This window comes from Dendropsophus ebraccatus, chromosome 7 (genome assembly GCF_027789765.1).
Source record: "Dendropsophus ebraccatus isolate aDenEbr1 chromosome 7, aDenEbr1.pat, whole genome shotgun sequence".
Lineage (NCBI taxonomy): Eukaryota > Metazoa > Chordata > Amphibia > Anura > Hylidae > Dendropsophus > Dendropsophus ebraccatus.
Window position 1 is genome coordinate 70,338,678 of NC_091460.1, and position 25,906 is coordinate 70,364,583.

The following is a 25,906-nucleotide window of genomic DNA, read 5'->3' on the forward strand; positions in this document are numbered from 1 at the left end:
CAGTCACCTGATCTGTCCTATTAGTACTGGCAGTTGGTTTTACCGCACATGCAAGCAAGGGGGATTGTGGGAAAGTCTCTGCACTGTTGCATGGCAGCAGCAGGGTCACAGCTCAGAGAGGAAACCATAGAGTAAATAGATACATGGGGGAAAAATGGTGCAGGGATGTCAGTTACTTTACTAAAAACAGCAAATTTGTTCTCCTGCATATTTATGTATGTGGTACACATCTGACTTTACCAGCTGTGCTTCGTGGCACCACCCTTTAACTATTCATTGTTTTCTTTGCTGCTGTTTTTTTTTCCTTTCAGTTTTTTGATAGTTATGAAACATGTCACTGGTGACTCAAGTTGGTCTGAAAATAATTTTTTGCCATGGCAGCCAATGTCCTTGCAATCTGCTATTACTGCCTGCTCAAATACAACCACACAATTCTGAGTTTCAATAGCAAATCTATCTTTATTATTAGCCTTTTAAAACATCATATATTAAAAAAGAGGGAAACCATACATTAAAAAGATAGTGGCAACCCCGGAAGGTATACACAAATACAAAATGTTATGTTATTGCTGCCTGCCCACCTCACATAAAATGCATAACTCAGGGCATCATATCCGGGACGCCACCACCACCGGGGTGGTCGCGTCCCAGAGGAGTGTTATTATCAATTATTCATAGGTAACTAGTCTATTCTGTCCCAAGCCTTTGTGGGGTAATATAGACTGAAGGACAAATGTGGTCCAGTTATGTTATTGGGATATGACCTTAATTATTCAAGCACACATAACGTACAGTACCTTATGTGTTCATAGTCCCAAGTAGTTTACATTCTTGCACTTGCACTTTATTCATTTTCCATAATATTATATCATATACCATAACATTTCATATTTGTGTATACCTTCCGGGATTGCCACTATCTTTTTAATGTATGGTTTCCCTCTTTTTAATATATGATGTTTTAAAATGATAATAATGAAAATAGATTTGCTACTGAAACTCAGTCTCAGTATTGTGTGGTTGTATTTGATCTGAGGTAAACTGAGGTAGAGTTACAATAGTGCACATAACATTGTTATTATTTCAGAATTTGTGTGATTATAGAGTGCACTTTGACAAATTAGGTATCTTATTACTGCCTGCTATAGACAAGCTATACTAATTGATTGTCGATCAAACAGATCATTGCAATGCAATACAATATCAATTTGTAGTGACACAAAAAGTGGCATTGTAGCCCGGGCTCTAATCACATCTTCTTATAATCTTTTTATACTGACCAAGCTTGGACAACATTTTTATGCATACAAAAAAGGAAAAAAGTAGATGGGGATTCAGCTCACCTAGGCGTAGTCTTCCTTGCAGCAAGCATGTGAGATGGAGGGTGCACGGTTGTCCGGTGCTGGCCAGGCACTGATTACAAGACATAAATGGAGAGGAAGCGTGGTGGATTCCGGCACTCCTGACGTGTAGCTAAAACTTAAAGGGGTATTCCAGGGAAAATCTATAAATTAGCAATGGAAAGGGTTAACCAAGGCTAACCCTTTCCTAATATACTTACCTGTCCGTTTTTGGCCCCCCAAGGAGATCTCCGGTCCGGTCACGTGATGGTCCGGGCTGCGACTCGCGGATCCTCTTCTTCCGGTTCGGTGACGTCACCATAGCGGGCCGGCGTCGGCTCTCCTATTAGCAGCAGAGCACTAAACCCTGACTGGCTTGGTAGCGTGTAGCCAATCAGGGTTCAGTGCTCTGTGTCCCCCCACCTGCTGTACCAAGTTAGCCGGGTGCTGATGTCCCCGGCCCCCCTCCTTCATGTATTATCACCCCGATCTCTCCCCCGGCCCCCCTCCTTCCTGTGTATACAGTCCTATTCAAAGATCGCTCAGCCCCCGGTGTAACTGCTGCCTGCGCTGGCCCCGATCTCCGCACCTGTACTCAGCTGACAGGCGCTGTGTACGAAGCAAGGAAGAAATCTCTCCTGCACTCACTTACACAGCGCCTGTCAGCTGAGTACAGGTGCGGAGATCGGGGCCAGCGCAGGCAGCAGTTACACCGGGGGCTGAGCGATCTTTGAATAGGACTGTATACACAGGAAGGAGGGGGGCCGGGGGAGAGATCGGGGTGATAATACATGAAGGAGGGGGGCCGGGGACATCAGCACCCGGCTAACTTGGTACAGCAGGGACACAGAGCACTGAACCCTGATTGGCTACACGCTACCAAGCCAGTCAGGGTTTAGTGCTCTGCTGCTAATAGGAGAGCCGACGCCGGCCCGCTATGGTGACGTCACCGAACCGGAAGAAGAGGATCCGCGAGTCGCAGCCCGGACCATCACGTGACCGGACCGGAGATCTCCTTGGGGGGCCAAAAACGGACAGGTAAGTATATTAGGAAAGGGTTAACCTTGGTTAACCCTTTCCATTGCTAATTTATAGATTTTCCCTGGAATACCCCTTTAACTTTTAATAAATAAACATTAAAATGCGATGTCACATAGCGGACCTACGCGTTTCACGCAGTTGCGCTTAATCATGGTCTAACCATATGTGAACAAGAGATCAGTTTAAAATAAATTTAAAATTTATCCATCTTAAGACAGGATGATGTCCTCACAGAAATACTGGAGCAAGGCCATAGATGTGTGGCACGAAAAGGCAAATCGCTGGGGGATATTCTTTCTCCCAGTATGTATCATGCTTCTAATACCAATGACAGCCACCACGCCAAGGGAAACTTTAGGTGTGGTCTTGGTCGTTGCCAGGTATGTGTTCACACTAACACCAAAAAACGTTTCACCAACAGTACAAATTCTAAATCCTATGAGATCGCCAATTTTATTAATTGTGAAAGTAATCATGTTATTTATATTATTGAATGCAATCAGTGCAATCTCAAATACGTCGGTTGTACGATCAGAAAACTCGAAAATCGCATTAGTGAACACATTGCTGGTATACGCAAAGGTATCTCCACGAACACATCAGGAGCAGTAAAACATTTTTTAGAAGTACATAGTGGCAGTTTGGAGACATTTGGGTTTTATAACATAATCAAAGTCAGCAAACCACACAGAGGAGGGGATTGGCGCAAGATGTTGCTCCATAAAGAAGCCGAAACTGTCTTCCGCCTAGATACACGCAGACCAAGGGGTATGAACTACAAAACTGACTTGTTATTTCATTATCTATGATATTACATAACCCCAACAAATACTTGTTCTGCTATTCTAATATATCCCACATGTATAGGGTACTCCAGATCCAAAGGGGCCAAAACATATGTTCACCCCAGGATCCACCCCCATGTGCTATGACGTGACTTCCGCATATTGGATGTCTTTTGCTTAAAACTGATCTCTTGTTCACATATGGTTAGACCATGATTAAGCGCAACTGCGTGAAACGCGTAGGTACGCTATGTGACATCGCATTTTAATGCTTATTTATTAAAAGTTAAGTTTTAGCTACACGTCAGGAGTGCCGGAATCCACCACGCTTCCTCTCCATTTTTATGCATAATCTTTTTGACAGGACACAAAAGCATTCTTTTTAGGGCAATGAATGCCTGCCGGCCAGTGACACACAGTATATGCAGTAAACAGTAAGTGCAAAAATGGAACTATTCAAAATTCAGAAGGCATGATCCCTCAGAGTCAGACCATTGACATTCTGTCAGTTATCTTTTTTAGTTTCTGACCTCACACCTTCTCAGTCTATTGTAATATAGAGGACAATTCACTGAAACTGTATTGTGCAACATATCCAAAGCCAGCCCTGTCAGCAGTCACCTGTATCACAAAGGGTTACACATTGTAGAAGCAGGCAATCTGTGAGGGTTGCTGCTGAGCCAAAAGCAAGCCCATCCCTTTATGCAGAGCAGCCTGTAGCTCTCATCTCAGCAGCATTCATAGTGGGGAAACATCCAGCTCAAACCATGGCACCATACAGAACTTTCTCTGTCCTACTCCTCACCCTCATCCTGGCCGTCCCATGCTCAGCAACCAACAAACTTTTACTATTTCTGATTGATGGCTTTAGATATGATTATATTAGTGACAAAGAACTTGAAGTCCTTCCTGGCTTTAAGAAGCTGGTACAGAGTGGAGTCAAGGTGGATTATATGACCCCAGACTTCCCCAGCCTCTCCTATCCCAACTACTACACTCTCATGACAGGTGAGTGCTGCTTCTAGTAGTATGCGAATGCTCCACTACCTAAACAGGGATTTTATTCTTGCTTTATTCTATCAATATACATCTGAATATAATATATACAGTATAGGGGTTTAAAGCTTTGTTCACACTAAGGTTATGTTTACATCAGGAAAAAGCTACACATGTCACATGTATAGATCAGAAAACCAGCAAAAAGGTCTTCTGCTGTATACAGCAATGTAACTACGGCATGCCCATAGAGAAGAATAAACCAGATATAGTATTTTTGTCATTATGTCCCATCTGTTTCACCGCAGCATATGCTTTGTTTGTGGAGCAGAATTGTATAGTCTATCATGCTATTTTGTTTCACATATAAAAGCTATAAAGGGTTGAAGCACACCAAATAACCTTATTATTAATGCCAACATATTCTGCAGCACTTTACCAAATGTAGTTACAGGTACTCTGCATTTGGTCTATTCATGTCTATGGGTTTGCTGTGGTACACCTTTTTGCAGGTTTTGCAATGTATGGCTGCGTTCACACTACGTATATTTCAGTCAGTATTGTGGTCCTCATATTGCAACCAAAATCAGGAGTGGATTGAAAACACAGAAAGGCTCTGTTCACACAATGTTGAAATTGAGTGGATGGCCGCCATTTAATGGCAAATATTTGCTGGTATTTTAAAACAACGGCTGTTATACTGAGTCTAATGATTGGGAAATAGTTATACCGGGATATATTCTGTACAGGAAAGACAGAGCAGAGAGAAGGGGAGGCGGGGTAGCCATTTATGTCAGGGATAGTCTTAAATCGACACTCATCCAAAATACATATAAAGAGCTGGAGACTCTCTGGGTTTGTATGCAGTCCAAAGAGGGATCTGTTATTAGGATAGGTGTTGTCTATAGGCCTCCGGGGCAAAGCGAGGACTATGATAATATGCTGATGGATGAAATTACTAAAATGTCATTAAAGGGGGACATTGTAGTTATGGGCGACTTTAACATGCCGGATGTGGATTGGAATATCCCTTCTGCACTTACATGTAAAAGCAAGAATGTAATGGAGGCCCTTACAGGGGCATCTCTGAAACAGCTTGTGAAGTCACCTACCAGAGGAGAGAACATTCTAGATTTAGTATTTACTAATGTGGATCGGGTGTCTGAAGTTAGAGTGGAAGAAAATCTAGGTTCCAGTGACCACCAGTGTCTATGGTTTGACGTACAAACTGACTACGTCCAATCCCATACTACAACAAGAGTATTGGATTTTAGGAAGACAGATTTTAATAAAATGGGGGAGTATTTAGATAAAGAATTAAGAGGGTGGGATAAAACATCGGGGGCGGGCACTCAGTGGGCAGAATTAAAAAATGTCATATTAAAGGCAACTAGACTATATGTACGAGAAGTTAGCAAAAGTAAAAGGAAGAAGAATCCATTATGGTTTACTAGAGAGGTTAAGGCTATTGTAAAAGGAAAAAAGGCAGCGTATAGGAAGTATAAGGAGACTGGGAATGAAGCTGACAGAGAGACGTACAAAAGTATACAGAAGGAGGCAAAGCAGATTATAAATGCTGCTAAAGCCTCAAAAGAAGAGGAAATGGCAAAATCTGTTACTGCGGGGAATAAAACCTTCTTCAGATATATAAGTGACAGGAAGAAGAAGAAGAATGGCTGCAGCATTACTAAAATAAGTAATGGGGAGAATACGTTTATTGATGGAGATAAGGCGGTCGCTGACTATTTGAATAGTTACTTCTGCTCAGTGTTTTCAGAAGGCGGCCTTCACAATCACAGGATGGTTGGACACAACATTGCCTCCAGCTATATGGGTTCGGCTCCAGTATTTTCAGAGGCTGAAGTTGCAGAGGAACTTGCCCGTTTAAAGCTGAATAAGGCGATGGGTCCAGATGGGATCCATCCCAGGGTTCTTAAAGAACTCAGATCTGTGATTGCTGCCCCCCTGACAGATCTGTATAACCAATCCCTGCTAACAGGAGATGTCCCCGATGATTGGAGAACAGCCAATGTTATACCAATCCACAAGAAGGGGAATAGAGAAGAGCCCAGTAACTACAGGCCAGTGAGCCTGACATCTGTAGTAGTGAAAATGATGGAAACTCTTCTAAAAAAGAAGATAATGGATCACCTAAGAATCAACAATTTGATGGATCCAAACCAGCATGGCTTTACTGAGGGCCGATCATGTCAGACTAATCTCATTGATTTCTTTGATTATGCCACAAAAGTGCTGGATGAAGGTGGTGCTGTGGATATCGCCTATCTGGACTTCAGCAAAGCTTTTGATACAGTTCCCTATAAAGAGCTGATAGAGAAGTTGGAGAAAATTGGACTTAATCCTTGGATAGTTCAGTGGATTTGTGGTTGGCTGAAGGAGAGATATCAGAGGGTTGTTGTTAATGGTGTATATTCTGAGCAGAGACTGGTTACAAGTGGTGTGCCACAAGGGTCTGTTCTGGGTCCTATTCTTTTTAATATGTTTGTAAGTGACATAGGAGAAGGGTTGATAGGTAAAGTTTGTCTGTTTGCTGACGACACAAAAGTGTGCAATAGGGTGGATATTCCTGGAGGTGTCAGTAATATGGAAAATGATTTAGCTTTGCTAGATACGTGGTCCAAACAGTGGAAATTGAAGTTCAACGTTTCCAAATGTAAAATAATGCACTTGGGGAGGAGGAATCCTCTATCCGAGTATCACATCGGCAGTACTGTGCTGGAAAAGACTTCAGAAGAGAAGGATTTAGGGGTAATGATTTCTGAAAGCCTTAAAATGAGTCACCAGTGCAACCAGGCGGTGGGGAAAGCAAATCGTATGCTGGGGTGTATAGCTAGAGGTATAACCAGTAGGAAGAGGGAGATTGTGATCCCGCTGTATAGAGCTCTGGTGAGGCCACATCTGGAATACTGTGTCCAGTTCTGGAGACCTCACCTAAAAAAGGACATTGATAAAATAGAACGGGTCCAAAGACGAGCTACAAAAATGGTGGAGGGTGTGAGGCATAAACCATATCAGGAAAGACTTAAGGATTTGAATCTGTATAGTCTGGAGGAAAGACGGGAAAGGGGGGACATGATTGAAACCTTTAAGTATGTTAAGGGACTAAATAAGGTTCAAGAGGGGAGTGTTTTTAGTAAAAAACTGAGCTCAAGAACAAGAGGACACAGTGAGAGGTTAGTTGGGGGAAAGATCGGAAGCAATGTAAGAAAATATTATTTTACTGAAAGAGTAGTAGATACCTGGAACAAACTTCCAGCAGAGGTGGTTGGTAAATCTACAATAACAGAATTTAAACAGGCCTGGGATAGACATATATCTATCCTAAGATAATAAGGAAGAAAATACTAAAAGGGCGGACTAGATGGACCCAGTGGTCTTTTTCTGCCGACAATCTTCTATGTTTCTATGTTTCTATGTTATTTACCGTTATATGGCGGCCATCCACTCAATTTCAACATTGTGTGGACAGATCCTGTCTGTGTTTTTAATCCACTCCTGGTTTTGGTTGCAATATGAGGACCACAATACTGACTGAAATATACGTAGTGTGAACCCAGCCTATAAATGCACATTGTGTAGCAGATCCCTGATGCAAATATAGCCTAACATTAAAGAGAGTGCACCAGTTCAAGTTGTGATTTTTTTCTCCACTACCTGTCCGGCCCTGAAATGGAGATCCTGGTGGCGCGGTCCATCTTAAAAAATGCTGCCCTGTTCCCGCGAGCAGCGCCAGCTTCTTCATGTGCATCGGCCACTCTATGAAGTGGAGGCAGGCCTGTACCCCCTGTGTAGTGATATCCCCTCCCCCCAGTGACACAGCCAAACTTTATTCTAATGGAGGCGCGTCACCAAGAGGAGGGGATATCATTACACTGGGGGTGCCGGGCCTGCCTCCAGTGCATAAAGCGGGCCGGCGCACATGAAGAAATTGCGCCAAATGTGGGAACCGGCTGCATTGTAAAAGATGAACCGTGCCACCACAATCGCTGCTCCGCCAAAGTAGTGAAAAAAAATCACTACTCGAACTGCTACATTTGCTTTAATGTGGGTCATTAGGGTTTCTGTCAAGTTTTCTGATATTAATTAATTCCTAAAAATTAATGGAACTTCTATTGACCCAATTAAAGTCAACAGCCGTTGTTTTAAATTAACAGCAATTATTTGCCATTAAATGGCGGCCAACCACTCAATTACAACAGTGTGGGAACATAGCGCCTCTGTGTCTTCAAACCACTCCTGGTTTTGATTGCAAAATACTGAGCAAAAATACTGTGTGGGAACAAAGCCTAAAAGGGTTATCTGGGAAAAACAAAATGTTTTACCTTTCCTTGTTCCCCAGCTTAATGCCTTCTTACCTGGCTAAATGGGGATGGAGCTGGTACGATGCTGAAACCTGCCTGCACCACATGGCAGCGTTGGCAGATTGGGGGGGGGGCAAGGGAGCAAGGTAAGTATTTATCCTTTAAATAAAATAGGACATGTACACTCACCGGCCACTTTATTAGGTACACCATGCTAGTAACGGGTTGGACCCCCTTTTGCCTTCAGAACTGCCTCAATTCTTCGTGGCATAGATACAACAAGGTGCTGGAAGCATTCCTCAGAGATTTTGGTCCATATTGACATGATGGCATCACACAGTTGCCGCAGATTTGTCGGCTGCACATCCATGATGCGAATCTCCCGTTCCACCACATCCCAAAGATGCTCTATTGGATTGAGATCTGGTGACTGTGGAGGCCATTTGAGTACAGTGAACTCATTGTCATGTTCAAGAAACCAGTCTGAGATGATTCTAGCTTTATGACATGGCGCATTATCCTGCTGAAAGTAGCCATCAGATGTTGGGTACATTGTGGTCATAAAGGGATGGACATGGTCAGCAACAATATTCAGGTAGGCTGTGGCGTTGCAACGATGCACAATTGGTACCAAGGGGCTCAAAGAAGGCCAAGAAAATATTCCCCACACCATGACACCACCACCACCAGCCTGAACCATTGATACAAGGCAGGATGGATCCATGCTTTCATGTTGTTGACGCCAAATTCTGACCCTACCATCTGAATGTCGCAGCAGAAATCGAGACTCATCAGACCAGGCAACGTTTTTCCAATCTTCTACTGTCCAATTTCGATGAGCTTGTGCAAATTGTAGCCTCAGTTTCCTGTTCTTAGCTGAAAGGAGTGGCACCCGGTGGTCTTCTGCTGCTGTAGCCTATCTGCCTCAAAGTTCGACGTACTGTGCATTAAGAGATGCTCTTCTGCCTACCTTGGTTGTAACGGTTGGCTATTTGAGTCACTGTTGCCTTTCTATCAGCTCGAACCAGTCTGCCCATTCCCCTCTGACCTCTGGCATCAACAAGGCATTTCCGTCCACAGAACTGCCGCTCACTGGATGTTTTTTCTTTTTCGGACCATTCTCTGTAAACCCTAGAGATGGTTGTGCGTGAAAATCCCAGTAGATCAGCAGTTTCTGAAATACTCAGACCAGCCCTTCTGGCACCAACAACCATGCCACGTTCAAAGGCACTCAAATCACCTTTCTTCCCCATACTTATGCTCGGTTTGAACTGCAGGAGATTGTCTTGACCATGTCTACATGCCTAAATGTTGCCGCCATGTGATTGGCTGATTAGAAATTAAGTGGTAACGTGCAGTTGGACAGGTGTACCTAATAAAGTGGCCGGTGAGTGTATATCAAACCTGTAGGGTATCAGGAGATGGCCCCACAACTGTCCCAGTGGGTGTGCAGCAGTGTCCCTCCATGCCCAGTGTCTATTGGGCAGAAGAGAAAGGGAGGCGCTGCATCCCCCAGTGCCTAATGTCAGAGAGGAGGACACTTGCTGAAAAGTACCATCACACTGCAGGAGGTCCAAAGGGTTAAAATGTTATATGTTCACTTTTTCATGTAACCTAAAAAAAGCTTGAATAGAAAATAAATAAATAAATAATATATATATATGGTACAAATCGTTCTTAAACCTTTTTGTCTCTGATAAATGTTTTTACTGTGTGGTGTTATTAATACTTCTATGATGATTATTTCTATATGGAACAGGTTATTGTGTGATCCCGGTCTGTTGTTTGGTGGATTTTATTCAACAACAGTATGGTAATATATAAATTACCTACTATGTAATGTTAGAGGTCATGGTGTGATGGCATTATTTGGGACTTGTATAGTGGTATTATTAGTAGAATTGGTCTTAGTATCAAGCAGTTTGTTCATTTATCATTATTGAGGTAATGTTGAATCCCTACAGAGGTCCTATTAGACGTCTTTCAGACACAAATTTTATATGACATTTTTGGGGGTTGAAAAAAACAAACCAAAAACTGCCAGCAATTTTACAACTTTTTGGCTATGTTCACAAACTGAAATTTTGTCAGTCCAAATAACAGCTATTATGTGAACTCAAATTGATGGCTGTCCTATGAGACGGTGTGTGAACATAACCTCTGGCAGTTTTTCAGGCATTTTCATGCAAAAAAAATTCTGGGGTTTGTCCACTTTTTTTCTTTTTTTTTCATGTGATTCCATGATTTTTAATGAACAGATGGGGTAAAAAAGTCAGAAGCAGCATGCCTAGATACATGCAGCATGCATAGAAACATGGAATTTTTCTGGATTTTCTCCCTAAAGATGTCTGTGGGAGAAAAAACACCAAACATAGAGGACACTTTGATTTTGCACAATTGACAAAGAGCAGAAAAATACCAATATGTCCTAAAAAAAACACAAAAAGCACAAAATAGTCACGTGGGTATGGTGTTTCATATTTGCCTACTATAGTTGTCATCACAAAACAGTATAATTAGACAAACCACCATCTCCCCTCAGCAGGGGTCTTACTTTTGGGGGATGCCTTATTTTCAGGGATGTGCCTTATTTTAAGCTAACCTGTAAATCCTCCACTAGAGATAAGCGAACCTCGAGCATGCTCGAGTCCATCCGAACCCGACTGTTCGGTATTTGATTAGTGGTGGCTGCTGAAGTTGGATAAAGCTCTAAGGTTGTCTGGAAAATATGGATACAGCCAATGACTATATCCATGTTTTCTACATAGCCTTAGGGCTTTATCCAACTTCAGTAGCCACCGCTAATCGAATGCCAAACGATCGGGTCCGGATCGACTCGAGCATGCTCACGGTTCGCTCATCTCTATTCTCCACTATGCCTTATTTTCGGAGGATGTCTTATGTTGGGGGAAAGAGAGTAAACATTGCTGGGTAAAGAAAACATTGCCAAACACAAACACTATCCAATTTATTTTACATGTGTCTGTGACATGTCAAAATTCTTTTATTATACCCTTTAACCTTTTTAATGACTGGCAAATATACCTGTCTGTTTTAGCAAATATATGCAATGACCATGAGACAACAATTCTGGATGACATGTTTTTATAGCTCTGCCCCCACATCCCTGAAACTCACTCAACCATACCTTTATGACCATTGCTTTTTGCACTGGAGGACTGTCACGCTGGGACAGAAAAGGGCCCTCCCCAAAACTATTCCCACAAAGTTGGAAGCTATTGCCATTGTCTAACATGTCTTGGTATGCTGATATATAAAGATCTTTTTTCAGTGGAACTAATGGGTCTAGGCCATCTCCTGAAAATTAACATATAACTTTATTCCTTCTCCCCCTAACTTTACAGCTGGCACAATGCAGTCAGGCAGGTCATGTTCTCTGACATATGCCAAACCCAACCTCGTCCAGCAAGCTGCCAGCAAGAGAAGTGCGATTCATCACTCCGCAGAACATTTCTATTGTTCCAATGTCGGCATACATTATACCACACTATCCTACACTTGGCATTGTACTTGGTGCTGTAGGCATACATGCAGTGGTCTGTAAGTCTCCATACAACTTTATGACGTGCTCTCCTTAAGGACAGTCACTACCCCTTTGACCCACATCGATAGACCTCTCACAAGCCAGCCAACACCCTGCTCTGCACTGATGAGGGGCAAAAACCCTGAAACAGCTGTCTGCAGATGGGAAATCTTTCCTTTTAGAGAGATTGTTTGGCTTGGCATAAAATCCCCAGTCAATGTTCTAAGGCTCCTTGATTGATTGAGACTTGACGTGAAGGGACATCTCTTTGTTCAAGAGGTGTAAGAGCTATTTTGCATTTCCTTTCTTCCCATCCTTGCCAGTGAAAACCTGTGCCACGAACCCACACAGGAGCTCAGCAGGCTGTGTGAGCCAGTACAGTTACATCCAGTGATTTACACTATGGTTACTCACTTTATCCATTTTTCCATCAGTTCAGGACAAAGACTTTTGTCAGCTACATCAAAAATTTGCCACACAAGGACTTTAATAAAAAATAAGTCTTATATTATGTGATATATATGAATGCAGTGACTTTCGAGGACCTGTTTCATCTGTCCATTACCCTAGAGATTCATTGCTTTCAATGAGTGAAATATAATGTTCATTTTACCATTTCTTACTGTAGCAGAAATGAGGAAAGTTGATCAGAAGTGGTTTTGTGCGCAGACCGATTGGACCCCACCGGGTACAATTTCCTCCTAAGGGCTAAAGCACACGTCCATAGAATTCCGTCTGTACATGGACGGTGTTCTGCGGACTGGACCTTTGGAGCTTCCAGCATCAGCACTGAGCATCAGCATTGAGCATCTTCCAGCATTGAGTTAATTACTGCAATAAAACGATGCAGTAACGTAATGAAAATGCTATGTGAATGCTTGTGTGAACACACCCTAAGCCACATGCACAGTCTTTTTAAGGGGCACATAGAATCAGGGATACATTGACTTAGATTTATTTAATGCCTTTACTAGCCTAAAACTGTCTAACAAGGTGTTTGCATAAGTGTGGCAGATGAGATTTATGTCAAAGTGGACTATAGGAGGGGAATCCAGAGTATTTGAAATGTTTGAACAGATAGTGGGAAAAAAGGCAGAATTTTACAAAAAGCAGGTAGTAAATAATGAGTTCATTTTTTGGATGGTGGTTATTCTATAGCATGTGTGCACTGCCAGACAATTTCCCATTTCAATGGAGCACTTATTGAAAATACGGACGTACTTTAATCACAAAATTACGGATTTATTTTTGCAATATTTTACCTTGTATGAACATACCCTAAAATTAATATCATTATCTCACAACAATAGCACCTGTCATGGGTTGTGATATATTAGATGCAAGTCAGCAGTCATTTCTTGATGTTTTGAAAACAGGAAAAATGCCGTAGTGTAAAGAGGGCCATATTATAGGTAAGAAAAGGCAGGTCTATAGGTAAGAAAAATAGGTCTATGAAAAGGCAGGTTTTGCTTGGTGTTCTCGGCATGTAGTGGTTAATACTTACCAAAAGTGGTCCAAGAAAGGGCAATCGGTGAAAATAAAAAAAAATGGTACTAACCTAAGTCCCTCTCTACCCACTTAAGCCAATGACTGGTTGCAGTACTCACATGTCTGTGTTGAGAGGGACCAGGAAGCCTCAGAATGGCAGAGGTTCATGAGAAGTCCTTTTGTCACAATACAACATTCTGACCTGTTTAAAAAATTTAAGTGGCCGGACAGTTATATGTGCTGCCATGCACTGATTGGCTGATGGGGAGCAAGGGGATCCGGGAGCCTCACACACAGCCGAGGCGCCGAGCAGGTAATGCATGCTCCGGGCCGGGGGCTGTGGGTGGCGGGGGGTTAAAGGGGCCGGGTTACATACTGGCAGTGAAATGAAAATTCAGCTGCGGGTATGTGACCCATAGACCTTTACACTATCAGGATCAGCAGCGCATTTCACTGCAAACTTGCAGTGTGAAATCCACTGCAGATCCGATACATGTAAAGCTACTCTTTTTTACATTGTATTTAAAGGGGTACTCCGGGCAAAATGTATTTTTAAATATGTTATTACATAAAGAAAGTTATACAGATCTGTAATATACACTAATTATGGGAAATGCACGTATTCTGCTATTTCCCTCAATTCAGTAGATCAGGCAGGCTTTACTTCCTCAAAAAAAAAGTGACGTCACGTCTCAAGTCTATCCACCAGCAGGGGCCGCATGTACAAGTATAGAAAGGGAATAGACGTCTATTCTCCCTCCCTGTGCTGTTCCCCCCTCCCCCTGCCCGGTCCTATTACAGCTGCTGCAGTGGGGTGAGCGCTTCATATCCGACGCTCACCCCAACTAGCCGCCCGTCTCTCCCCTGCCCGGTCTCATTACCCCTTACCTTTTACCCCAGATGTAAGCCGGCCGCCCTGTCCCTGCACAAGCGCTCACCCGCCGCGGTGAGCGCTTATTCATCTTCTCACATACTGCCCAGATGTAAGCCGGCCGGCCCCTGAACGAGCGCTCACCCGCTGCCCCGTCCTGCCACGGTGAGCGCTCATTCATCTTCTCACATACTGCCCAGATGTAAGCCGGCTGGCCCCTGCACGAGCACTCACCCGCTGCCCTGTCCCGGCGGGGTGAGCGCTCATTCATCTTCTTACATACTGCCCAGATGTACATCTGGGGTAAAAGGTAAGGGGTAATGAGACGGGCGGCTAGTTGGGGTGAGCGTCAGATATGAAGCGCTCACCCCACTGCAGCAGCTGTAATGGGACCGGGCAGGGGGAGGGGGGACCAGCACAGGGAGGGAGAATAGACGTCTATTCCCTTTCTATACTTGTACATGCGGCCCCTGCTGGTGGATAGACTTGAGACGTGATGTCACTTTTTTTTTGAGGAAGTAAAGCCTGCCTGATCTACTGAATTGAGGGAAATAGCAGAATACGTGCATTTCCCATAATTAGTGTATATTACAGATCTATATAACTTTCTTTATGTAATAACATATTTAAAAATACATTTTGCCCGGAGTACCCCTTTAAGGACCTTGAGGACACCAATAACCTCTGAAGATGTATGACAAATCTGTGATGGGGACATATGAAGCTCACTGCATATGCAGCAGGTACTAGCTGTCTCATACAGTCTTAGGCTATGTTCACACATAGTAGTTTCTTCAGTCTTTTTTCAATCAAAACCAGGAGTCAGAAACTACAAATCTTTCCATTATAATTTTGTCCTGTCAGTTCCACTCCTGATTTTGTTAGAAAAAAGACTGACGGAAATACTATGTGTGAACATAGCCTTATACTGATAACTCTGATTCTGGCTGTTTACCTCTTAATGTTGAAGTCAGTGCTGACCATATCATCTAGTTGGTCAGACAATGTAATACCCTCCATCAACTGATTGCCCCCGCCACCCACACACACCTGCAACATAATTATGGGGTTCTGTTGGGTTGTCATGCCAGCTAGGGACTCCAAGACCTGCCATGATTCTACTTTAATTATTATTATTATTATTATTATTATTATTATTATTATTATAGGAGACTGGCAAAATGACAGTATGCAGCAATACTTTAGTATTGCAGTGTTCTGTAAAAGTGATACATGTGCCCGAAAGTGGTACCAAATGGAAACTACAGCTCACCATGGAAAGAAACAGCCCCACCACAGTTCTGTAGGTGGAAAAATAAAGTTATAAGGGTGGGAATATGGCAATGCAAAGCCATATTTTATACATAGAAAACATAACATAAACATCTGTATTAAAATGGTGTCAGTGTAAATATACTGACCTAAACCTGTGATTAATGGTGAGTTCACACCTACAGGATCTGCAGCTGATTTTCTGCAGCAGATTTCATTTAAATAACTGAACACAGCATCAAATCTGCTGCAGATCTGCTGCAGATCCTGTAGGTGTGAACGCACCCTTACAGAATAAATATGATTGTCTAGGAACCACAATGATTACTGTAAAGAAAAGAGACAGTGTTTTATTCTCGTCTGGTTGGTTAACTGCAATATGACCTATGTTCCTACAGGGCGGCACTGTGAAATTCATCAGATAACTGGGAACTATATGTGGGATCAGAAGACAAACAAGTCATTTGATATTGGGACTAATAAAGACAGTCTTTTGCCAATGTGGTGGAATGGATCCGAGCCTCTCTGGGTCACAATGGAAAAAGCAAACAGAAGGGTTTTTATGTACTATTGGCCAGGTAATTGCTTTTATTGCTGTTGCTTTTGAGTAAATTGTGCTGTTTGGAATAGTATGTAAGCTTTCAATGTGTAAGGTTGTACTGTACATGTCTATTAAAGAGACCTACACTGTGTTCCAAATTTTTATGCAAATAATATTTTCTCATATTTTCTAAAATGACCTACTGTATATGAATTGCAGTCATTGTAATTTTCCAGTCATCAACTATTCGAGTATAATTAAAACTGTTAAAAGTATACTGATAACAGTATATTTACAAAAAAATAAACATGTGCATGTTGAAATGCATGTTTTAAATTATTACGCACAGCAGAGTTTTTAACCTTTTCATTTTTATTAAGAACAAAAAAAAAGATAATTTGTGACATTATAAGCAGTAGCAGATTATTACAAACTGAAATCAAACAGTTTTCAAGTAAAAAATTTATTCTAGGTGATGTTACATTTGCACATAGGACCCCTTGTTCAAAAGGAGCTTCTGAACTCTCTCGTTCATTGAATTGGTCAGTTTTTGGATGGTTTCTGCTTCAATTGTTTTGCATGAGGACAGAATACCCTCCCAGAGCTATTGCTTAGATGTGAACTGCCTCCCTCCATCATAGACACTCCTTTTGATGACGCTCCAGAGGTTCTCAATGGGGTTAAGGTCAGGGGAGCATGGGGGCCACACCATAAGTTTGTCCCCTTTTATGCCCATAGCAGCCAGAGATGCAGATGTCTTATTTGCAGCATGAGATGGTGCATTATCATGCAGGAAAAGGATGTTGCTGCAGAATGCACGGTTCTTCTTCTTGAACAGGCAGGAAAAACTCAACATACATTATGGACTTCATCTTTACCCCTTCAGGGATCCTAAAGGGGCCAACAATCTCTCTCCCCATGATTCCAGCCCTAAGCAGTACTCCACCTCCTCCTTGTTGGCGCTGTAGCCATGTTTGCATTGGGGGGGGCCATCAACCAGCAGTCCTCCACTCCATGCATCTGGACCATCAAGCGTTGCACGGCACTCATCAGTGAACAAAACAGTTTTGAAGTCAGTCTTCATGTATTGTTTGGCCCACTGGAGCCGTTTCAGCTTGTGTGCAGTGGATAGAGGTGGTCGACAGGGTGGCTTACGCACAGCTGCAAACCTCTGACGGACCCTGCATCTTGTTGTTCGGGGGACGTTGGAGGCACCACCAGCTTCAAAAACTTGTCTGCTCCTATGACAAGGCATTTATGCAGCTGCTCTTTTAACCTGACGTAATTGCTTGTTGGAAAGAGTCCTCCATTTTCCCTTATCAGCATGCACATGCGTGTGCTGGGAATCAGCTACATACTTCTTGTAGTAGTGAACGAACAGTAAAATGTTCATGTTCGAGTCAAACCGCGAACAGTAGTGAAGTTTGGTTCAACTCGAACTTGAACCCCATTAAAGTCAATGGGAGATGTTCGGGTTAATTTTTATACCTATACAGGCGAGGGGAAGCTGAAATAACCATCCAGAAGAGGAACCTGGATACATGGAACAACTTAGAAAAAGAATTAAGGGTGCCTTCACACCTACCGGATCCACAGCGGATCTCACTTCTGCGGATTCAAAGCAAGAACCGCTGCGGATCCGGTATCAATTCCCCCCTATGATAGCACATATTCGCAGCGGGATTGACATCCCATTGTGAATATGTGCTTTAACTCCCTGGTGCCTGCAGCCCCGCCGTCGCATCCCCCATCCCCAGCGGTGGCACATCCCCCCCATCCCGGCCACATCTCCCCATCAGCCCATCTCCGGCCCGCCGCCGCGACCATACATTACCTGCTGATCTGAGCGGGACCGGAGCCGACAGCCTCACTGCAGCCGCGCCGCCGAGCAGGTACTGTATGCTATCGGCGGCAGGATGCGGGCGGTGGCGGGCTGGGGGTGGGCTGATGGGGGGATGCGACGGCGGGGCTGCGGGCACCAGGGAGTTAAAGCACATATTCACAGCGGGATGTCAATCCTGCTGCGAATATGTGCTATCATAGGGGTGAATTGATACCGGATCCGCAGCGGTTCTCGCTTCGAATCCGCAGAAGTGAGATCCGCTGTGGATCCGGTAGGTGTGAAGGCACCCTTAGAGGGTAAAATACTTCATTTAGTGATGAGCGAATAGTACGCTATTCGCACTAGACCAAAACATATGCTGCTATTTTACGTTCATCACTAATGTTAGATGCATCCATGCATGCTTCCTTCCCCTGCAAACAGCACCCACTGCTAACTGTCATTGTGTGTGTGTGTTATTTGGTTAGACACATTCTACAGTGTGGTTGTTATAAAAACCCTGTCATTTGAATGTTCACACTTTAAATCCTTTTAAGAGAAGGCAAATTTAAATTGAATTAGATGCAGGGCCGTCTTACCCATTGGGCAAGGTAGGCGGCTGCCCGGGGGCCCTTGCGTCCGAGGGGGCCCCGAAAGTCTTTTTGATCCCGCCAGCGCCGAAATAACAGAAGCCGGGGCCTGTGAGAGATCACTATCAGAGGCCCCATGCTGCTGTTACTTCAGCGCTGGCGGGCCGCGGGAGCGGGATCAGCCGGCATCACTTCGTCGTACGTCCGGACGCCATCGTGACGTCACCACCCCACTCTTCATTGGACGGAGGGCCGCAGTGGACGGCCGCACGCTCCGGCCCCGCCTCTCTCCTGTCCACAAGTAGCTGTAGCGGCATCAGGCTTCTCCCCTGCCGCGCTTCTTTACCTCAGGCTGCTGCACGGCCACGGGGGTGAGTATTGTAACCCCCGGAGGATTACTGTGTGTGTTTGGGGCGGGGGATGGCGTCTGCAGGGATAGTGTGTGGGGAATAATGTTGGCGGCCGGGGGGTTGGCAGTGTGTGTGTGTGTGTAGGAGGAGGAGGAGGATGGGGGTAGTAGTGTGTGTAGGAGGATGGGGGTAATGTGTGTGTGCGTGTAGGAGGAGGATGGGGGTAGTAGTGTGTGTGTAGGAGGAGGAGGATAGGGGTACTAGTGTGTGTGTAGGAGGAGGAGGATGGGGGTAGTAATGTGTAGAAGGAGGATGGGGGTAGTGTGTGTAGGAGGAGGAGGAGGATGGGGGTAGTGTGTAGGAGGAGAAGGAGGATGGGGGGTAGTGTGTGGTGTAGGAGGAGGAGGAGGAGGAGGATGGGGGTAGTGTGTGTAGGAGGAGGAGGAGGATGGGGCTAGTGTGTGTAGGAGGAGGATGGGGGTAGTGTGTAGGAGGAGGAGGATGGGGGTAGTGTGTGTAGGAGGAGGAGGATGGGGGTAGTGTGTAGGAGGAGGATGGGGGTAGTGTGTAGGAGGAGGAGGAGGATGGGGGTAGTGTGTGTAGGAGGAGGAGGAGGATGGGGGTAGTGTGTGTAGGAGGAGGAGGAGGATGGGGGTTGTGTGTGTGTGTGTGTGTGTGTAGGGGGAGGAGGAGGATGGGGGTAGTGTGTGTAGGGGGAGTAGGAGGATGGGGGTAGTGTGTGTGTAGGGGGAGGAGGGGGGGCAGATGGGGGTAATGTGTTTTTAGGGGGGCAGATGGGGGTAGTGTGTGTGTAGGGGGGTCAGATGGGGGTAGTGTGTGTGTGTGTGTGTGTAGGGGGGGTCAGATGGGGCAGTGTGTGTGTAGGGGGGCAGATGGGGGTAGTGTGTGTGTAGGGGGGGGCAGATGGGGGTAGTGTGTGTGTAGGGGGGTCAGAAGTAATTGTACTGGCTAGGGGCGGGGTTGCAAAGATGGGGGGGGTTTGATGGCGGCGGCCGTGGGGGGCCCAATTCGCACCTCTGCCCAGGGGCCCATAATGCTGTTAAGACGGCCCTGATTAGATGGAAAAACCACCCACTATTACTGCCTCTACCGACCTGATTGATCCTGCCTGCTAAACAGTGACTTTTTCTACCTAATAACAAACATTGATTTTGTGGCCCTTAAAAGTATTCAATTTGCACAGCAATCACTGAGCTCAAGGAGATGAGTGAAAAAATTCCAATGAAGTACTCAATCAAAAATATCCACTAATGCCCCTAAAATTTAAATATGCCAAAAAAAAGGAGTCAGTGGAGCCTCGGTTGCGAGTCTCAAAACACGGGAATAGCCAGATATCCCTAGCCTGTTGCCAGGGGGTGCCTCAAGTATTCAATTTGATTTGATTAAAAATAAATAAAAGATTGAATTGTATTTGATGAGCCATTAACCACACTAGAGAATCATTATATTCAACTCTCTGACTTTCTAAAGGAAATTAATGAAATGGATAGCTGTTACTATGTGTACCTGTAATACAGAAGAGAACTGCCAGAATGTGAAGATGTTCATCACTATGACCATGCTGCATTTTCATTGTCTGTTCTTTTGATTTGAAATCGAATATTTGAAAAACAGCCGATAAAGTGGCCTTTACCGAGCTACTGGCAGAGGATACCCCTCAATGGGAGATGTTTGGGTTAATTTTGACACCTATATGTAAAAGAAACTATAATTATCTTCCAGAAAAGTAAACTGTAAACATGGAAGAACTCATAGCCTAAAATTTGGCTTTAAGAACATACATCTAACAGATGATGAGATTATTTAAAAAAAAAGTGGATCTGCAATGCAGACTGTCAAAAATGGGCTCTGTACCCACTCAGGATAAATTTAACCACCAACTTCTCTGTACGAAACATCAATACATCTAACAGATGAAGAGATTAAAAAAAAGTTGTTCTGCAATGCAGACTGTCAAAAGTTGGCTTTTTACCCACTGAGGATAAATTGGTACCATTGGTGGCAGTGAAAAGAGCCCAAGGGGGAACACAGAGATTGCGGTTCAACTAAATTAGGTAGCAGGAGAGAAGGAAGCATTTAAGAAATACCCATTTTGAGGCCTACAAAGAGAATGAGGAGAAGGAGGATGTATGTAGTGCGCATCATGTTCATAAAGGTGCATTTTTCAAAAATATATTCCGTTTAAACACTTGGAACGCTAGCTGTGGGCAGCAGTAGAATCCAATTTTTAGAAGCAGCAGGCATAGGAACTACAGACGTAAGATGTAGTGCAGTGGAAATGTGTATTTCACATTTTCAAGAAGACATGCTACAGTTTACTAGTCAGTGACATCGGCAACCGAGGCAAGAGGGTCAGAGATCCATGCTTGATAGACGGATACGTTTGTCAGTTATCACCCCACCAGCTGTGCTGTCCACTTTGGACACCCAGAAGTTGAATGGGTTAAGACCAAGTCCAAAAACGTCGATGTTGAGGTGCAGCACCGCTGTCACACACCACCTTACCTGGTGCCAGGTTGTTAGTACCCAGCCAGTGGTCGGTCTCAGTGTGCGCAGAGCCCTCCACAGCTCTTGACCTGTGTGTTGACGGTCTCCAAGACAAATTAATTTAAGAACGGCCTTGTTTCTGTTAGAACGTGATGCTACCTGTCAAGGTTGGGGATCCTGGCTGTGGACCATCCTAGCAGTTTTGGAGACTGTCGACGGAGACCCAGAGGCACCAAAGGCAGTGTCAGTCACCAAAGTCACCCAGTGAGCAGTCAGGGATATGTAACGACTTTGACCGTGCTTACTGGTCCATGTGTCTGTAGTCAGATTTACCTTGGTGGACACAGATGCAGCTAACGCGCTTGAGACATTTTCTGCAATGTGCTGGGCCAGGGCAGGGACAGCTTTTCTTGCAAAGAAATGCCTGCTAGGCATCTGATACTGGGGACATGCCAGGGACAGAATGTGGCGGAAGCACTACCTTATGCATTACCTCTATCTCCCCTCCCTACACCTGATATTGCTCACCTACCACCTCTGGTTCTCACTATGTTCACAAGATAGATATGAAATCTTAGAAGATAAAAAAAAACAAAACCAAAATTGGTATAAAGGGAAAGATGTTAAAAAGAACCTCCCATCCAACAGATAGATGCAAGACCAAATATAAGAAAATGATTGTTCTTTAGTAAATATATTAAAAAAAAATAAAATAATAATAATAATAATAATAATACTACATATAATGGGAGCTGGAGCCTATACAAATCCCCAACAACAGGGTGAATAGGAGTAAATTATGTTACATGATACACAAGAAAATAAATACAAATCAACAGGTAATTTACATACATGTGTACTGGGCATATATAGGACAAGTAATATAACTCACAGTGGATAAGGGTAAATGGATCACATCAGGAATCAATATACATTACCGCCTAGTATGTCCCTAACACATGTACCCACCTCACCACTCACCCAATGCGTTCGTTTCGCGTATTGCTTTATCGAGGGTGATGTCACAAGTGCTGAGCTCTCTCTTTTTATCTCCCATTAGACCAATCAGGTACATACCCCCACACGTGTGCCACTTCAGGCTTGTAATTAAAAGCCATCCTGTGTATCCCGGGCTCATTTGTATAGGCTCCAGCTCCCATTATTTGTATTTTAATATTGTTGATTTGTTTATATTTAGTCTTGCATCTATCTGTTGGATGTTTGTTTTTTTAAAACATCTTTCTCCTTATACCATTTTTGGTTTTGTTTAAAGAGTGAAGTGTGCATATAGACAATGCATATTAGAGCCCTTTATAGAAAAAAAAAATATTAACAGATCTACCCACTCTCGATAAATCCACGTACACAAATCAGATGTACAATTAATTACTGGGTATAACAGATATGAAGTATTCCGTATTTTATTTTATGATGGACAAAGAACGTATGTCAGCTGTTAGAAATACAGCTGTAATAACTAAACAAATGCACGTACACAAACGAGGTGTACGTTTAATCACTGTATAACAGATGTCTACTATTTTGTATTTTTCCTGAAGGACAGAGGACCTTTTTCAGCTTATAGAAAAACAGCTGTAATAACTAAACAAATGCACGTACACAAACGAGGTGTACGTTTAATCACTGTATAACAGATGTCTACTGTTTTGTATTTTTCCTGAAGGACTGAGGAACTTTTTCAGCTTATAGAAATACAGCTGTAATAACTAAAGAAATGCACGTACACAAACAAAATGTAGGTTTAATCACTGTATAACAGATGTCTACTATTTTGTATTTTTCCTGATGGACAAGAAAACACCCCACTAATCTCTCTAATCTCAATGCCTATCTCTGTAATCTCACTAATCTCACTACCTATCTGTGAGATAGCTGTCTGTACAAAAAAGTGAGTGAGGAGACAATGGTGTCCAGAACTCAGCACAGTGACTACTCAAAATGCCTGCATGCAGGGAAATCATACACTGCGATAGTCGTCTGTACAGCACAGTGAGTTAGTGAGGAGACAATGGCGCCCAGAACGCAGCACAGTGATTAATGGAAATGGCAGCGTGCATGCAGATGATGGTACACTGAGATTGTCGTCCATACACCATGCTGAATGAGGAGAAAATGGCGCCCAGAACGCAGCACAGTGACTTTTATATGAGATGGTCATGTGATTTAGCAGCCAATGAAACCCCTACACCTCAGCAATGACATTTCTGCTCTGTACTGATTGGCTGGCAAAAAAGGCGTCGGACGCTAACTAGAACAAACAGTAAAATATTCGGTTTGAGTTTGAGAAAATCAAGATGTTCGACTTGAACCTAACTTTTCTCAAACAGTTCGATCAACACTACCCGAGAGAAGACCTATATAACTGGTTCTGGAAGCTGGGAGGATGCTTTGTGAGGGGCCTTGAGTTAGGGAAGGTGTGTGATAAAGGGGGTGAGGGGGGAGTGTGTTAATTACTAAAAGTAAGGGGAATGGCTGCAGTTTAGATGTGACTTAGAGGCTACCCTGTAGATTGTCTTCAAGCTTGGGTTTATACTGTATGTCCTGAGAACCTGCTCTGGCTTTTGGTTTTAGTTGGCGCAGCATTAGTTTATTATCATGTCAGAGCAGCTGGGGTAGGGGAGGGTGGGGGATTTCTCGAAGTTGGAAGGAGGCAATGGGATTGGACATAAAGAGAGGTAACCAAGGTTAGGTTCTACATCCATAGCTATTCAGTTGGAGTTTGTAATGGTAATCATGGAAACCCTGTTTGGGTCAAAGACCTTAGGCCCCTTTAGTCTGTGGAAGAAAATACTGAGGGCACACAGGTGTTTGTAAGGTGCCTCTGAGCCTATTTGTAAAGTTATCAGGTTTAGCCAAAGGCAATGTTCACACTGTCTTTTATTTGCTCATTTTGAGGACAAATAACAACCATTATTTTAAACACAGCTGTTATTTGGCCTAAAAATGAAAGCTTCCCTAAAACGTGGTCATCAAATGGCATGTTTTAGCAATTTACAATAATTACAATAATTTATTTATTTTTTAGCTATTGTGCTTTAAAACAAAGCTATACAGTGGTACATTGGTTTAAGAGTAACTTGAATTGAGAGCATTTTGGTTTAGGAGCTCAAAGTTTTTCTAAATTGTAACTTGGTGTAAGAGCATTGCTTTGGTGTAAGAGCTCCCTGTACTGGGTGGGAGAGGGAGTTGGGGAGGGGCATGGTCCTTTGCTTCCTTTTGTTCCTTTTGCTTTTATATATAGTGTTTATAAAGTTTTTATATTTGCGTGGACCTCCACCATACATGGTGAGACCCCAGCATCCTCTGTGTCAGTATGGTGAGGTCCAGGCATTGGCTCTAGTAGCAAAAGTTTGAGAAACACTGGTCTAGAGCAAGTTTGTCTTAGTATATGTATATCACATACTGTATAGTGACAAGGATACCCCTCACATAAGTGTATAATCAGACAGTAGACAATATAATACAGAAAGCAAAGGGAGGAATATATCATGCCTATTTTTGGTATCACATATTTTTGTGCAAAACTCCTTTGCACAAAAATACTCCTCCTTCAGGTTTATTCAACCCTCATTAACTTGAAAAAAGTGGACAAGTAACTATACAAGTTCAGGCCAATAATCCCAGAAACACAGCTTTATGTGGCAGGCATGACTAAAGGCTAGAGAGCTTATTATACATGGGACTGACCAATTGTTGTGCTTCTCTAAACTTGCATGAAATATGAGGTGATATGTCTGAGTGAACTAACTGCAGGTATACAGGGATCCTATAAAGGCTCCTGCAGTTTTCTGTCTAGACAAGTAGAAAAAAGAAAGCAAATAACTTGTGAAAAATGTGCTGTGTATTTACATTGGTTTCACAAAACCTGATACAAATAGATTCCTGACTTGTGTTTTACTTACCTCCGTTCTACTATTTGACTCATAGGCTGTGGATCACCGTGTATCCTATATAAGCAGCACTCTAAACTTAGATAAGTATCGATATCAAGCTGGCAGTGCACACTGCAATGAATGTGCCTTTTTAGCAATCACTTCTTTTGTCCAGAAGTTATTTCAGGATCCCATAAAAACAGTGTTCCTTTCCTCCAAAACAATCTAAGCTGATAAAACTTGGAATGGAATGTTGAGGCAGAAGAGACATTAACTCCTTGCTGACAATTCTGGCATTCAGGACTTTACTTTTTTTGATGTTGATTTTTTTCATGACCAATTACACTTTTTGGCTATGTTTACACATCGTCAAAAATACAGAAAAGGCCGCCACTTTTGCTATTTAAAATAATGTCTGTTATTGCCGCAATTTGAAGGGGTTGTCCAGCGAAAATCTTTTTCTTGCAAATCAACTAATATCAGAAAGTTATATAGATTTGTAATTTACTTCTATTAAAAATTCTCAAGTCTTCCCTTATTTAT

The 25,906-nt window shown here is 43.2% G+C and overlaps 1 protein-coding gene across 1 annotated transcript in view; it reads left to right on the plus strand.

Annotated features, from left to right (window-relative positions):
• Positions 1 to 3,891: 3,891 nt before the first annotated feature.
• Positions 3,892 to 25,906, plus strand: part of ENPP6 (ectonucleotide pyrophosphatase/phosphodiesterase 6) — a 29,561-nt gene continuing 7,546 nt past the window's right edge. Inside the window, exons 1-2 of the mRNA XM_069976563.1 lie at positions 3,892 to 4,174; positions 16,058 to 16,237. Coding sequence (XP_069832664.1) covers positions 3,934 to 4,174; positions 16,058 to 16,237 — 421 coding nt within the window. The 5' untranslated portion in view covers positions 3,892 to 3,933. The remainder of the gene's footprint in view (positions 4,175 to 16,057; positions 16,238 to 25,906) is intronic.